Here is a 16,386-nt window from a genome sequence, read left to right on the forward strand (position 1 = left end):
AACGGGTTGGAGAGATGGCTCAGCGGTTAAGAGCACTGACTGCTCTTCCAGAGGTCCTGAGTTCAATTCCCAGCAACCACATGGTGGCTCACAACCAATGGGATCCGATGCCCTCTTCTGGTGTGTCTGAAGACAGCGACAGTGTACTCACTGTGGGAAGCCACATGTGCCGTTGCAGAGTGGTGCTGGCTACTGCTGGCCACCACGCATAAGTTTGGACAAACAACCAATGTGTACATATGCAGTAAAGCTTTTTGCCAAGTCACTGCCTGGCCCGAGCATGTTAATGAGGTACTGAGAATATAACCAATCAGATGTGAGACATGCAAATGAGGTATGTTAATGAGGTTCTGTAAGGTACTGAGTAGCCAATCAGATGAGGAACATGCAAATGAGGCATAGTGCATAACCAATCCGGGTGTGAGACACGCCTTTCCTAGGCCTATATAAGCAGCACCAGTTCTGGGCTCAGGGTCTCTTCGCCTCTGCAATCAAGCTCTCCCAATAAATGTGTGCAGAAGGATCCTGTTGCAGCGTAGTTCTTGATGGTCGAGTCAGGCGCACGCAAGAACTCACATACATAAAATAAGTAAGTCTTCTTTAAAAAAAAAAAACAAACAACAACAAAAATGAGTTCACAGCCAGGTGATGGCACATGCCTTTAATCACAGCCTACGGGAGGCAGAGGCAGAGGCCGGTGGATCTCTGAGGTCCAGGCCAGCCTGGTCTACAGAGTGAGTTTTAGGACAGGCAAGGCCACAGAGAAACCCTGTCTCAAAAAAGGGGGAGGGGATAGGGGAGGCTGGAGAGATGGCTCAATGGTTAAGAGCACTGACTGCTCTTCCAGAAGACCTGGGTTCAATTTTGAGCACCCAAGCGGCAGCTCACAACTGTCTGTACCTCTAGTTCCAGGGTATCCAACACCCTCATAAAGACATATGCTCAAACAAAACACCATTGCATAGGAAATATAAAAATAAACAAGTTTTTTAAAAAAAAAAAAAAAAAAGGAAAGACGAGAAAGGAAGTTCATAGCAAGCTCCAGCCTGTGGTCCATCCACACGATTCCCATGAACAGTGGAAGGGACAGAAATAGCCGAAAGCCCACAGAAGAGTAACGCCCCATCCTGAGACCCCACAGCTGACTACATCCCGTGGGCAATTCTTCTTGGAATCGTCAATCTGGAGTTCTCAGGGACTGCCTGGCCAGCCAAGACACTGTGCTGGGATGGAGGAAAGGGTGCCTAGTCTACATTAGGACTGACAGTCCACAAGTATTAATCCCTGGAGGCTTCCAGCATTCCACAAGGTCCTGATGGAGGCTTGAGTGTCCCATCGAGTGTCAGTACAGGAGACCATGGTGAGTTCAGTCCTTGTCTCTAGGCCACCAGGACTGCATCCAAGCTTACTTCCTATAGGATGAATACATGGTCCAGGCTCAGCACCAGCAGACAGAGTGTCACAGACAAAACTGTCCAGCAGAGGGAGCCAGTCACAAAGCGGGAACCCGCCCAAACCCTTGCCCGGGAGCCTCACCGGCTGCCGCAGAGGAAGAGCAGGTTCTGGACAGCAGGAACTGTGGAGTTAGCGTTCTGGCCAGTGACCAGATGGCGGTCCAGCACCACGTGCACAGCGTCGGGCTCACTGGCTAAGGCAAAAGGCACAAGCCTTAGGCACACAAAGACCAGGCCCAGACCCACTCCCACCCATTAGGGATCTGTGAACACACAGCAAGTAGCCTCGCCCATCTAAGTGAAGGGGCACCAACTTGAACTCACCACTGAAGCCAGCACCAGAGTCCTTCACAAAGTCCTCAACGATCAATGGTAGGCGGGCAAAGCCAGGTGCTCTGATGAGCTCGTACACTGAAGGCTGCAAGGGCAGGGCCTGTGTCAGACCAGCTAGTGGCTTTACCCAGTCCAATGCCCTACTGCCCAAAGGACCAACCCCAGGGACCAGGCAGATCAAATCCGCAGGGGGAGATGGGGTAAAGGCAAAGCTGACATCTTTTAGGGACTAAGCCACTACGGCATCAAGGTATATGTGACCAAAATGAGATGGGCAGGTATCCTCGTATCCTCTGGAAGGATTCCCTTGGAGGGTCCCATGATGTCCAGGTAAGGGGCTGAGGTTCCAGGATGTGTTTGCCTTCTTACACTTAGCACACATCACCCAGGCAAGGAGAGAACTGTTGTAGCAGCATAGGGAATGACAGGTCACAGTGCAGGCAGGAAGCTCCTCCTGGGTCAGGTAGGGGTAAGGAAGGATGCTGGCTTGTGCACGAGGTACTCACCCCTGTCAGACTGTAGCCCTGGAACACCCAGGACCTATCTTCATTGGTAGCACAGCACAGGGCAGCAACACCATGGCCAATGGCGCAGATGGGTTCTAAAAGCAGCAAAATAGTCTAAGGCCTTGGATGCTATCCTGGGTAGGGTCCCCTCCCAAGTGTCCCCTCACCCAAGGTTGATGTCTCAAGACTAACCTAGAGCCCATACTGCCTGAGCTTTGAGACATGTGCAAGCATGCAGAACTCCCAGTCTATGTACCAGCCACTGCTTCCAACTGCAGAGAAGCTATTGGGGGCTGTCCTCCCAGGGGGACATCCTGCTCTGCAATGAGGCTACCCTGGCTTTCCCCCAATGGCAAGTTAATGGCCAGTGCGTTCCCATTGCCGAGGTGACTGGGAACAAATGCTGCCTGTCTCAGCCTAGAAATCCAGCTCTCACCAACAAAGGACACCATGTGGAGCCTATCTGCATGCTACTCTCTTATGAGCATCCTGTCCCAGCCTACAGGTGTGCTTATCACAACAGATGTTGCCCACTCCAATCAGGAATCCAGACAGCATCCTGACTAGCCTACCATGGAGAAAGCTAAGAGGCCATGGTCACCAGCCCTCTCAGCCTGAAAAGGCCCACAGCACACTGACTGACAGTACACACAGTATATTTAGTGGGATCCCTCTGTTGTGCACATGATCTCAGAGCAAACTTATCTGTGTGTAGTCAGAGCCGCTGCAGCTCCCCACTCCCATCTGATGGGCTGATGAATCACCAGGCATGCCCAGTCCTGAACACGAAACCCTGTACCCAATATCCACTCCATCTCCCCCTTCCAAGCCTATATAGTCTAGTTCCCTGTCATCCACTGTTGTGGTTGTTCCCTCCTCCTTCCCACCCAGTGTCTGCCTGTCAGCCTATCCTGCAGTTTCTTGTCACCCACTGCTCTCAGAGCGGAAGTGCTGCAGTATTCGAGCCAGGGACCCACTGCTGGCAAGATCTGTCAGGGCGCCAGGACAGCTGGGAATCAGGAGGGCATGGTACCGGGCACCTAGGGGGAAAACACAGGTCAAATAAGGGCACCGCCAGGACACAGTCCTCCACAGGGATCCGCTGTCCAGAAGCCACCACAGACCTCATTTCCAACCTACCATCTATGGACTCAAGCTTAGCAGGACTGGCGTATGCCTTGAGGCGGAAGTCTTGTACCCATCGGGCATTGCTCTCAGTCACATCCACAAAGTCAATGGCCTTTCCCTACAGAAGCAGGGTTAACACTGGTATCTCCCCCACATTTGGATGGCAGAAAACTCAGAAAGGCTAACAGACTTAAAAACAGCCCAGGGCACAAACACCCTCTTAAATAGCACTTTTACTGGCTGGCCCAAGCAGGAAGCCTCCAGTGGCTATGGAGAGAGAAAGATCAAGTACAAAAAAGGCCCAGAGAGCCAAACCCCCAGTGTGTGGAGCCCAGTGCTACTCAATACTGAGGTCTTTCTATACCCTGCTCTCCCTTGGTCTCCAGTCTCCTACTTATAAAGTAGCAACAACTGTCCACCCAGCTCATGACTTCAAAACACTCAAAGTCACAAATACACAATACACACTTGCCGTGACCCATTTATACCGTATGTCCCCAGGATACATGCAAGAATCAATAATCTCTCCTATTAGGAGCCAAGTGTGTAGGACCCACACACTAGGGTCAAGCCTTATCTTTCACTTAAAGATGGCCTGCAAAAGTGCAAGCCACAATGGAAAAAAATTTTTTTTCCCTGAAGATGGGTAGTCAGAGTCAGGGAACTGGGATGGTGGCTTAAGGATGCCTCCAAGACTGGCTGTAGATCCCCTTACCTGAAGGTAGCTCCCTCCTGGCCCTATCAGCTACAGAGGGCTCTCTACACTCTCCTAGCCTCAACTCAGAAAGGAGAACAGCTCACCCTAGAGAAGGGTGACTACTCACCCCTGGGGTGGCCACCTGTAGGTTGAAGGCAGCACTGGCCAGTGTGAAACAGTGGACGAAGGACTGGGCTGACACACCTGCAAAAGAGGGGTCCAGAAAAGTGAGGGCATGATAGGGCCAGCTGTCTCATCCCTATTCATAGACTGCTCCAGTGCTCCTGGGGCCATCCTGGTCCCAGAACCTGCCTTAGGGGCAGTCCATTTTACCCACCCCAGGGCCTACTCCCTGGGGGCAGGACAGCAGCCCTTCAGGTTCAGGAATACATAACTGAGAAGACCTGCTCAGAGGTCCACAGCAAGTCTATTATTTTACCCAGCTTTGGTCACTGGACCCTGAAAGACCTGCAGGTGCTCCAGTGGTTCTGAAACCTCCCTGGACAGGCTCTCCACTTGACCTAATAACTCTACCTTCAGGCCCCCAGGTCACCTTAACTGTCCACCAACACCATTACACCCTTGGCTGCATCCTACCCTTTCCCACTATAGGTACTTCCAAACAGGTAAATGTCTGGTGCATCCCCTTAGAGATCCACCAGGATCCAAGGTCCCCATAACCTGGGAAGAGCAGCAGTGAACATGTCACAGAGGTAAACGCAGCAGGAGAGGAGAGTGGTGTCTGGGGCACTCCCACACCCAGGACATGGGTAAGATTCTGCCCCACCATGGTATTCTCAGCCCTCTTCTGCCCATCAAAAGTGGCACACACCTTTAATCCCAGCACTCAGAGGCAGAGGCAGGCAGATTTCTGAGTTCAAGGCCAGCCTGGTCTACAGAGTGAGTTCCAGGACAGCCAGGGCTACACAGAGAAACCCTGTCTCAAAAAAACCAACAACAACAAAAAAGTCCTTCAAAAAGGAACGAAGCTTGCCTAATTCAAAAGACTCTAGCCCCCAGGTGTGGTAATGCACACCTTTATGCACACCTTTGATCCTAGCACTTTTTAAAAGATTTATTTATTTACTTTATGTATATGAGTACACACTGAAGCTGTACAGATGGTTGTGAGCCTTCATCTGGTTGTTGAGAATTGAATTTAGGACCTCTGCTCACTCCAGTCCAAAGGTTTATTTGTTATTATAAATAAGTACATTGTAGCTGTCTTCAGACCAAATGGTTGCTCTCTCCCATCCTGGTCTTAAGACACCCTGTGGGTCTTAAGACACTCCAGAAGAGGGAGTCAGATCTTGTTAAGGATGGTTGTGAGGTTGTTGGGATTTGAACTCAGGACCTTCGGAAGAGCAGTCAGTGTTCTTATCCGCTGAGCCTTCTCACCAGCCCCCTAGCATTTTTTTAAAGACAGCATCTCATGTAGCCATTGCCCTCTCTATCCTCCTGCCTCCAACTCTGACACTAGGCTTTTGGCTTGTGGATTTTGTTTTGGTTAATATTTTGAGTCAGACCTCACTGTGTACTCCTGCTAGCCTGGAACTTGCTATATAAGTTCCAGACGGGCTCAAACTCCTGGAGATCCATCTGCCTCTGCCTCCTGAGTGCTGGGATTAAAGATAATTTTTAGCTTCTCAATCCCTCACTTTCCGACTCTCAAGGAAGGCCTACCTAGGAGCTGCTGTAGATTCTCTTTTACCTCTATTCCAGGGAGGAGCAGCACCCTCAGGCCCCTCCCACCCTCACCTGGGACGCTTCAGTGTGGAACCCAGAAATTCATCAGTCCAAGATCCCGACGTACCCTCGCGCTCACACCCACTTGCAGAGGTCTATAGGAATCCAGAGGGAAACCCCGGGCCGCAGCCCTGGGCTCCACCTCCCCACAGAGACTATCTCGGGCCAGTCGGTTCCCTAAGGACCCGTGAAGTAATCATCTGCCCAGCGCCCCTGACACACACCGGGCAGTTGGAACATGAAGCCAACAGACCCCTTCTGCGTGAGGGTCCCTTTTATGCAGCTCTTTCGAGCAACCTCTTTCAGGATCGCTTCCTGGAGGTGCACGAAGATAAACCCAAGATAGGGGGTAACAGAGAGGCAGAAAACACGGGCAGAGAGAGTACCAAGCCCCTGCGGCTCACTCGGGGGCAGGGTCATCTCTGCAGCCGCTGACCGTCCCTGTCTGCCAGCGCAGACAACATAGTAGGCCTGCGCCAGAGAAACAGATGCAGGGTCCCAGAATCTCAACTCCACAAACACAAACGTTTGCCCAGAGTCAGGACTGCAGGCCAGTGAGCTACACAGCTGCCCTGCGCGCCTCACCTTCGGAAGCGCCGCTGGCCACCAGGAGACACGCAGGCCTGCTTGGCAGCCGCTCGGACGCCATGGCTACAGCCCAGGCGGATATTTGTGCGAGGGATGGGGCGGGGCGGGGCTCGCCTGCAGAGAGCGGAATGCGCATGCGTGAGGCACGAAGGGCGGGGCTCGCCGGCAGGGTGCAAGGTGGGGTGGGAGAAACAACGCGGAAATTGAGTGAAGATGGGGGCAGTTTGCGCATGCGCATGGGGTAGTGGTTGAGTGGCAAGCATGCGAGGGGCGGGGACTGAGCGGGGGCGGAGCGGGGCGGAGCGGGGCGGGGGTTGGAGGCGGAGGCGGGGGAGGATACGCCCTGGGTCCCTGAGTGGTCGTTTCCTGATTGGAAGCCACCGGTACAGACTTGTGGCCCTAGGGCACATCAATTAAACCCAGTGGGCCGGGTAGATGTTTCCGAGTCCGAGTCTACCACAGAGCTACTACGCCTTGGGCCTTTGCCCGAAAGTTGAGCCTGGCTAAGTGTGTCAGGGAGCGATGACCGGTCGGGCGGACAGGGTGAGGGGCACAGAGTTGGGTCGTATGTGGGCGGGTCTTCCTCTGCCGGTTTGTGAAGATCCAGAAGATACCTGGGTCGGTTGAGTTTTGTATGTTCCTATAGAGGATGGAATGTCACTTCCTGAGCTGTGGACGCCTCTGGAGGTTCTGTTGAGTTTCCTGAGGAAAAGACCAGATTGGGGAGGCCAACCTGTATCTAAAGCGATTTACTTCTGTGGGACTCCTGCTGGGGCTTAGGAAAAGGAACCTGGAGCCCAGGATTGTGTGTTGTCTGAGTGGCGACTTTTGAAGATTCACAAGCCACAAGCTTGACTAGCCATCCTTATTAAATCCCCATCTATTGACATGAAACCCTGAAATTGAAGGGGTCAGATTGGCTAGTGTCCACATACTCACACAGTTCCACCTTTGTGCTGCCTCCAGAGTAACATTAAGGCACCAGAAGTGGCAGAGCCAGCAGTAAGCTTGAGTCTTGTGGAGAAAAGTATTTATATTGAATTCAACGCCCAGGTATTAGATATAATTTTGTAAAGAGACTACCATTCCAGGGAAATGTATAGACAGGGCAAATTTTACCCTTGAGGAAGAGTGTGCTGGAGAAAATGGTGAACAGCACCCCAAGACAGGAAGAGCATTTGATTTTGTTTTAACTCAGGTGGTGGCTGTTTCTTTTGCCCACTGACTGGAGTCCGACCTCACAATCTTATTAACTAGTCGGGAAAGACTCAACATACAAGAAATGGAGGAGGGGAAAGCAGTCCCTGACTGAAGGAGAATCACTGTTCCAGGCTAGTATAGAGAAATACACCTTTGGGTAAACAAAGCTTTTACTAGGTGGAAAGGATTAAACATTTGCATAAAAGTCTTACAAGGTGAAGGAGATAAAAATATTTGGATTCTTCATTCTTTTTTTTTTTTTTTTTTTTTTGTGTTTTTGAGACAGGGTTTCTCTGTGTAGTCCTGGCTGTCCTGGAACTCACTTTGTAGACCAGGCTGGCCTCGAACTCAGAAATCTGCCTGCCTCTGCCTCCTGAGTGCTGGGATTAAAGGCGTGCGCCACCACGCCCGGCTTGGACTCTTCATTCTAAACACAGGTTTTATAATATTTTGATAGAAAAGACTAATATTTGCTGGGTGTAGTAGCCTGTGCCTTTAATCCCAGCACTCAGAGACAGGGCAGGTGGATCTCTGAGTTCAAGGCCAGCCTGGTCTACAAAGGGAGTTCCAGGACAACCAGGGCTACCCAGAGAAATCCTGTCTTTAAAAAAGGGGTGGGGGGGCCTGGAGAGATGACTCAGCAGTTAAGAGCACTGACTGCTCTTCCAAAGGTTCTGAGTTCAAATCCCAGCAACCACATGGTTGCTCACAACCATCCGTAATGAGATCTGATGCACTCTTCTGGGGTGTCTGAAGACAGCTACAGTGTACTTACATATAATAAATAAATAAATAAATCTTTAAAAAAAAGACTGATACTTGATATTTCTTTAACAGGTTCCAGTCCTGAGGGAAGTCAGGGCAGGAACTGAAGTAGAGATTGAGACCATGGAGGAATACTGCTTGCTGACTTTTTTTAGCTACCTTTCTTTGCTTTTGTTTTTGTTTGTTCATTTATTTTTTCTGAGCTAGGGTTTCTGTGTGTAGCCCTGGCTGTCCTGGAACTCACTCACTCTGTAGATCAGGCTGGCTCCTAACAGAGATCTCCCTGTGAGTGCTAGGATTAAAGGCGTGTCCTGCCTACCACCACCCAGCTCTAGCTACTGTGTGTACCTCGCCTGACAGACATGTGAGTCACATAGCTGGGGGATGCTTACTTGAGTAATTCTATGACCTATGTCCACAGTGGCATGCTTGCAAGTGAGCACAATGTCTGGTGTCCAGCAGAGCCTATGGGAATGCCCATGACCCATATGGTGTTCAGCATTCAGGACTAGATAGGCAGATGTAACAGACAAGCAGTGGTTGGCCAGAAGCCATGCTGTGAATCTGACCTCCCTAGGCCACCTCCCTTTGTCTCCTGTGATCAGTGGGAAGGATTGAAGGTCCTAGCACGTGGCGTTGTAGGGTCAGACCCTAGTGTAGCGTTACCTGCCAAATTGCCTGTTGCTGAGCAACATCCTGGATCCTTTGTGCTCAGGTAGGTGGCCTGGTACGTTGGCCCCCAGGCACTTCCTGCTACAATGACTAGGCCTTGCCCCTAACTCCAGGATCATCCTTCAGGGCTGATGTCTGGGCCCAGACACCTGGACAAGATGGGGCCACAATGGGGATTAATGGGCAGGTTTTGCCACTTGACGGAGAGCACTGGAGGCCTTTGGGATGTCTCTGGGCAAGACCCATCATGAGTGAGGCTCAGTGCCCCATCCTGCCCTGTGGAGCTTTCTCTTAGTCTCCTTCATGGAGACTGGTCCTGGTTATGAGGCTTACACCCCTGAGCCCTAGACATAATGTGCTAAGACATCAGATCTATCAGCAAGTGCCCATGTGGGTTCTTGGGTAGGGGAGGGTTGAGGACTCCATATGTAGGGTCAGCAATCTGGAACTATTGATATACTTGGCAAGTTGGGCATCAAGAAAGAGGGCTGGTAGCCGGGCATGGTGGCACACGCCTTTAATCCCAGCACTCGAGAGGCAGAGGCAGGTGGATCTCTGAGTTCGAGGCCAGCCTGGTCTACAAAGTGAGTTCCAGGACAGCCAGGGCTATACAGAGAAACCCTGTCTCGAAAAAAAAAAAAAAAAAAAGAGGGCTGGTGAGATGGCTCAGTGGTTAAGAGCACTGACTGTTCTTCCAAAGGTCCCGAGTTCAACCATCCATAATGAGATCTGATGCCCTCTTCTGTGTCTGAAGACAACTAATAAATAAATCTTTAAAAAAAAGAAAAAAAAAAAAAGAAAAAGAAAGAGGCATTCGCCGGGCAGTGGTGACACACGCCTTTAATCCCAGCACTCGGGAGGCAGAGGCAGGCAGATTTCTGAGTTCGAGGCCAGCCTGGTCTACAAAGTGAGTTCCAGGACAGCCAAGGCTACACAGAGAAACCCTTTCTCAAAAAAAAAAAAAAAAAAGAAAAGAAAAGAAAAAAAATAAACAAACAAAGAGGCATTCAAGCCAGGCACAGTGGTGAAAGCCTTTAATTCCAGCATTTGGGAGGCAGAAGCAGGAGGATCATGAGGCCAGTCTGATCGAGCTTCAGAAGAGCCAAAATTACAGTGAAAGAAAATGAGGCAGTCCTTCTCTTCCATATCCGGAATCTGTTTCTGCTGGGATGTAAGGGCAGTAAGAGTCCCAAGAGACTTCTGCCCTGCTGGGCTAACCTGTGCTACAAGGCCTCCTGTCCCCTGGGACCCCTGCTGCCTCTGTGGTTCCTGTTTCAGAACAGGCCTGGGCTGTTTCCAGACCAGCTATGCACATCAAGGAGGTGCTTTTCGTCAAACTCCCAACCTTCTTAAAGCCTGAGGCACCAGCTACAACATCATCTGCTCAGTACTGCCTTCATGAGAACACCCTCATGCCGCCCGAGTTGTCCTGAGTGCCCCTCTCTGTTAGTTCAGGTGACTATCACATGCTCCTTGGATATGAGGACTGAGTGTTCAGGGACATGAGGTTCTTTTGGGTTGGGGTGAATCACAGTCCTTGCCATGTAAATACTTCTCAGGGTGGAAGGTGAGGACCTGCCTAGAGTTGAGAGGCAGCCCTCAAGTGACCTTCAAGACCCAGATGAAGCCCTTTCCCCATTAGGGCTCAAGTGGGGTTCTCCTAGACCAAGTAGACTGGGTGAGGTCTGCAGCCTTAAACATAAGTCATGCAAAGCTGTACTAGGCAAGTATGTAAGCAGGCATGGGGGTGTGAAGGTTCCTGCACCTAAGGTGGGTCCTCTGCAATGTCAGAGTGCTAAAACGGCTGGCCAGCCAAATACTAATATGTGGGCAGGTGATGGCGCTGTGGCCTTAAGTAGGGCGGTATGGCCAGGAAGCAGGCACAAAAGGGTCCCTGTGAGTAACAAGTCTAAGAGCTTCACTCTGATACCCCTAGATCCATGGGGCGGGAGGGGGCAGATGAGAAGGCTTCATAGCTGTGTGCCCCTCTCTCCATGAAGAGCTTATTCCAGAGAGTCTCCTCATCTACCCTCTGAGGATTTAACTGCACCGTGTTCTTTTTTCCTTCTTAGAACTGGAAGGCCAACAAAATCAGTCACCACCAGGAAGAAGGTACTGTTCTTCTGTTCTGGGTCAAAGAATAACAGAAGCTTGAAGAGAGCTCGAATCCACGTCTCAACCCTAGCAGCTGGAGCTCCTAGATACAGCTCAGATAGACCACAGGGATGGTGGTGGAAGTGGGCGTCCAGGCACGGGTGAAGGTGTCCCCACTCTGCCATTCTTTTCAGTTACTGTATAGCCCCACATGAGCAACTGGGATTGGGATTACAGGCGTGGATTCTCTGGGAAATGGGCGCTGGTTCTCTCTGATCCTCTTAGTCTTTTTCTGTCCTTGTCATAGTGCTTGTCATGACTCAGGCATTAAAGGGCAGAGCCTCTACTGAGGAGATACAGGGCAATTAGATGGGAGCAAGCGTAAAGGTGAGTGGCTGGCGGCTGGTTAATGTGCCTCAGTTGCAGCAGAAGCCTAGCTGCTCCACTTTTATTGCCTGCTGTCGCTGACGGCTGAGTGGGCAGCTGGCCAACTTCCTTATTTCTAGGATGCAGAAAGCATGGCTCATGTATTGCAAGCTGCTCCAGAGCACATCAATGTGCAGGTGAACCAGCTTTTTTTTGTTTTTCTGAGACTGGCCTATTCAACGAGTAGAGCCACATCTTGTTAGTTATGCCTTTCTCTCTCCTCTCTCTCTTTTAAGATTTATTAAGCCGGGCGTGGTGGCACATGCCTTTAATCCCAGCAATCGGGAGGCAGAGGCAGGTGGATTTCTGAGTTCGAGGCCAGCCTGGTCTACAGAGTGAGTTCCAGGATCAGCCAGGACTATACAGAGAAACCCTGTCTCGAAAACAAAACAAAACAAAAAAAAGATCTATTAAGATTTATTTATTATATGTAAGTACACTGTAGCTATCTTCAAACACACCAGAAGAGGGAACAACCATGTGGTTGCTGGGAATTGAACTCGGGACTTCTTTAAGAGCAGACAGTGCTCTTAACCTCTGAGCCATCACCGCTGAGCCATCTCACCAGCCCCATTCATTTACCTCCTTCTCTCTCCTTTCCTCCAAGTCCTTCCCTTCCACCCCATCCACCACCTATGCACATTTCTGACCCTCTAAACCTAAATTTCTTGCTGGGACCCCAGAGATGGACTTGGGAAGCCTCTGAACACCATCGAAGGAGGGAGGAAGGGAGGGAGGGAGGGAGGGAGGGAGAGAGAGAGAGAGAGAGAGAGAGAGAGAGAGAGAGAGAGAGAGAGATTGCTAGTCCTGGGTTTGGGCGTGGGGGGATGTTGTTTGTTAGTTTTTTAGTTTTTTTAAATTCTGGGGTTGCACTTAGGATTTCAAGGTAAGTGCTTGTTCACTGAGCTAACTTCCCAGCTCCTTATTTTTCTCTTCCTTCTGTAGCTGGCATATTGAGGATGGCTTGTTAGGCCTGTCAAAGGCCAGACTTTGAACCAAACAGTTTGGTAAGGCTGCTGACGTAAAACAAGGCTTTCACTTCAAAGTGAGTAAGAGATGTTTGTTCTAAACCAAACGTAAGTAACCATGGTCCAGGAACACCAGTCAGGTTGCCTCGAATGGGTTCCTGTGTAGGCGTGGGTACATGAACATTAGTTATAAGACAAAACGTCATAAATGGAGGCATTTGCCAGATACGTTGGTATGGGAGGGACACCAGATAGGAAGGTAGATATCAGGGGAATCTCTGCTGTAGATTTCAGATGTTGTCTGATAACATTCTTTGCTTTTCAGTTGGTAGACGGAGAGTTAATCAGTCCAAAGGTTCTTCCTGATAGAAGGATGGTAGGTCAGACAGGCGTGGACAATGAGTAACTACAAAGGGAGCTAAAGATAACCCAAGATAATGTGGCTCTGGATCTGGGATGTTCCCACTCTACACATTAATCATGAGGTCCTGCTTGTTCATAAGCCTTGTGCCTTGTAGAATCTTTTTTTTTTTTTTAAAGATTTATTTATCGGGACTAGAGAGATGGCTCAGTGGTCAAGAGCACTGACTGTGGTCTTCCGGAGGTCCTGAGTTCAATTCCCAGCAACCACATGGTGGCTCAAAACCATCTGTAATGAGATCAGATGCCTACTTCTGATGTGTCTGAAGATAGCTACAGTGTGCCTATGTATAATAAATAAATCTTTAAAAAAATTTTTATGTATATGAGTGCAATGTAGCTGTCTTCAGACACACCAGAAGAGGGCATTAGATTCCATTACAGATGGTTGCAAGCCACCATGTGGTTGCTAGGAATTAAACTCAGGACCTCTAAAGAGCAGTCAGTGTTCCCAACCACTGAGCCATCTCTCTAGTCCCTAGAATCTTTTTTTTTTAATGCATTGGTGTTTTTGTTTTTTTGTTTGTTTTGTTTTTTTGAGACAGGGTTTCTCTTTATAGCCCTGGCTGTCCTGGAACTCACTTTGTAGACCAGGCTGGCCTTGAACTCAGAAATCTGCCTGCCTCTGCCTCCGGAGTGCTGGGATTAAAGGCATGCGCCACCACGCCCGACTCGCATTGGTGTTTTGTCTGTATGAGGGAATCAGCTCACCTGGCACTGGCACTGGAGTTACACACAAAGTTGTGAGCTAACATGGAGATGCTAGAAATGGAACCAGGGCCCTCCAGAAGAGCAGCCAGTTCTCTCTCTGTCTCTCTTTTGTTTTTTTGTTTGTTTGTTTGTTTTGTTTTGTTTTGAGACAGGGTTTTTCTGTGTAGCCCTGGCTGTCCTGGAACTCAGAAATCCACCTACCTCTGCCTCCCAAGTGCTGGGATTAAAGGCACGTGCCTCCACTGTCCTGCCAGACAGTTCTCTTAACAGTGTGGCTTTTTTACGGGATCTTGAGTTTTCAGGGCTAAGCAAAGTTGTTCTTTCTCCCTGTCCCCTACTCCACCTCCCCATCTACATCTAAGGATGTAAGGGTCTGAGAATCACTGAAAAAAGAATCCAGTCTTGAATATTATGTAAAAACAAAGAGTATTTGTTCTGCAGAAACAGCCAGCATGCAAGAGCAACCATCCAAGCAAAATGGCAGCCCTGAGGGAAGCTCACAGCCCCCTTTTAAAGCCAGTTAGGCAGGGCGGTGGTGACACACACCTTTAATCCCAGCACTTGGGAGGCAGAGGCAGGCAGATTTCTGAGTTCAAGGCCAGCCTGGTCTACAAAGTGAGTTCTAGGACAGCCAGGGCTATATGGAGAAACCCTGTCTCGAAAAAGCCAAAAAAAAAAAAAAAAAAAAAGCCAGTTAGAGTTTTTCCAGGTGTGGTTGGGTCACCTTAATCAAGATTGTTTAAGTTTATGGTATTGGCTATTTGTATACTTCTGATTGGTTTGTACCCCAAGGGAGAGAGGGTTATCTTATAGGGATTTCCCCCCCCATCTCTTGTAAGCCCCAGGCCAGATGTTGGGGTAGTTGCTGATTGGCTGCCCCCAGCAGTGTCCAGCCCAAGGGCACCTCTGTGAAGGTGACATGATCTTATCAGAACATTTCAGTTCTGTGGATCTGTGTATGATTTGGCATTCACAAGCAGGTTTGGTTTGGTTTATTTGTTTTTCCCTAGACAGGGTATCTTTCTGTACCCCTAGCTGTTCTAGAACTCACTTTGTAGAACAGGCTGGTCTCAAACTCACAGAGATATGTTTGCCTCTGTCTCCTGATTGCTGGGATTAAAGGTGTGTACTACCACAGCCTGGTGATGGGTTGGTTTTGGGTTTTTTTTGTTTGTTTGTTTAATATACTGAGTATTTTCTATATCTCCATTTGTTTAGACTATGAAAGTTGTGATAAAAATAATTTAAATCGGCTGTTCCACGGCTGATAATTGTGAAGCTTGTTTCCTTTTCTGGGATGCGCCTTACTTTACTTAAGTTAAAGGTCCTGGAAAGCCGGGCGTGGTGGCTCACGCCTTTAATCCCAGCACTCGGGAGGCTGAGGCAGGCGGATCTCTGAGTTCAAGGCCAGCCTGGTCTACATAGTGAGTTCCAGGACAGCCAGGGCTACACAGAGAAACTGTCTTGAAAAAAAGGAAAAAAAAAAAAAGTCCTGGGAAGCATTAGAGCCCCTCATCTAGGACCTCTGCCATCTCAGGTGCTTCCTCAAGGTAGGCAAGTGTCCCACTACTAGGTGACAGCCCAACCCTCATTTTCACAGGGACTTCACTAAGCTTTCCTTTATAGTTTAGGCTGTCCTCACATGTATGATCCTTCTGACTTGGGCCAGTTGTTCCAGCTCCAGCGGTTTCTTTCTTTCTTTTTTTAAATTTAGGCATATGAGTGCTCTATCTGCATGTATACCTGCATGCCAGCAGAAGGCATCAGATCACATTACAGATGGATGTGAGCCATCATAGGGTTGCTGGGATTTGAACTCAGGACCTCTGAAAGAACAGCCAGTGCTCTTAACAACTGAGCCATCTCTCCAGCCCCAGCCTTTCTGTTTTAGTCCCAAGCTGGTCTCATGTTATAGCCCAGGCTGTCTCAAACTCTCCTCCATCTAACTCTGCCTCCTAAAGGCTGAGATTATAAATGTGATTATCTTGTTCCCTGGTTCTAATGTTGCTCTGGAGTGAGCACAAGTAGGAGACTGGAAAAGCAAAGGAAGGAGTCACAGTCATAGGTGGCAGATGCAAGCTTAGCACAGGCCATGCTAAGGACAAGAGGAGATGGTGTCACAAGTCGGTGGTAGAGGTCTGCCTGCTGCCTGAGGCTGAGGCCATCTTGGCTCTGATAGAACAGAAACACCTTCAGAGCCCTGGCTGGCCATCCACAGGGAACCTACTTGCCCAACAGGATTAAGTGTGAGAACATGGTGAGATAGTTTCACTACATAGCATGGCAAGGTCTCCTATCCAAGATTCCAGAATGCAAGGGGACAGACAGTGTGACATTTGACAAACCTCTGCTGCACCAACTGTGAAATCATTTGCAATAAGCAGCAGCACTAAAGGCTTCAATGCAAAATGAGTAATAAAGTAAGTGGGACATAGTTCAGTCAGGTGACCCCAGTTGGATCCCCAGAAATCCCATAAACAGCAAAACAGACAAAGCCAGGCATGGTGGCTCATAACTGTGACCTCAGCACTGGGGAGAAATAGGAATTCCCGAGGGTTGCCCATCAGCTAGCCTAGCCTACATAGTCCCAGACCAGTGAGAGAGCCTGCCTCAAAACAAAACAAAAACAAAGTAGGTCAGGGCTGGTGAGACGCCTCAGTAGTTAAGAGCACTGGCTG

At 49.5% G+C, this 16,386-nt stretch overlaps 1 protein-coding gene across 2 annotated transcripts; it reads right to left on the reverse strand.

Moving 5' to 3' along the window:
* Positions 1–631: 631 nt before the first annotated feature.
* Gatd1 (glutamine amidotransferase like class 1 domain containing 1) lies at positions 632–6,573 on the reverse strand. 2 transcript variants are annotated; one of them, NM_172116.4, is made up of 8 exons: positions 6,450–6,573; positions 4,246–4,322; positions 3,434–3,539; positions 3,226–3,333; positions 2,294–2,388; positions 1,779–1,872; positions 1,537–1,648; positions 632–1,412 (listed from the first exon to the last, which is right to left on the reverse strand). In NM_172116.4, the coding sequence occupies exons 1-8, from the start codon at positions 6,511–6,513 to the stop codon at positions 1,406–1,408; spliced, it is 663 nt and encodes a 220-aa protein (NP_742114.3). In that variant the 5' UTR covers positions 6,514–6,573; the 3' UTR covers positions 632–1,405. The 2 variants fall into 2 exon arrangements, with proteins under 2 accessions (NP_742114.3, XP_006536234.2); XM_006536171.3 differs by having other exon boundaries at positions 647–1,412; positions 3,271–3,333; positions 6,450–6,567.
* Between the last annotated feature and the right edge of the window lie 9,813 nt (positions 6,574–16,386).

Source organism: Mus musculus, chromosome 7, assembly GCF_000001635.26.
Source record: "Mus musculus strain C57BL/6J chromosome 7, GRCm38.p6 C57BL/6J".
NCBI classification, from domain to species: Eukaryota; Metazoa; Chordata; class Mammalia; order Rodentia; family Muridae; genus Mus; species Mus musculus.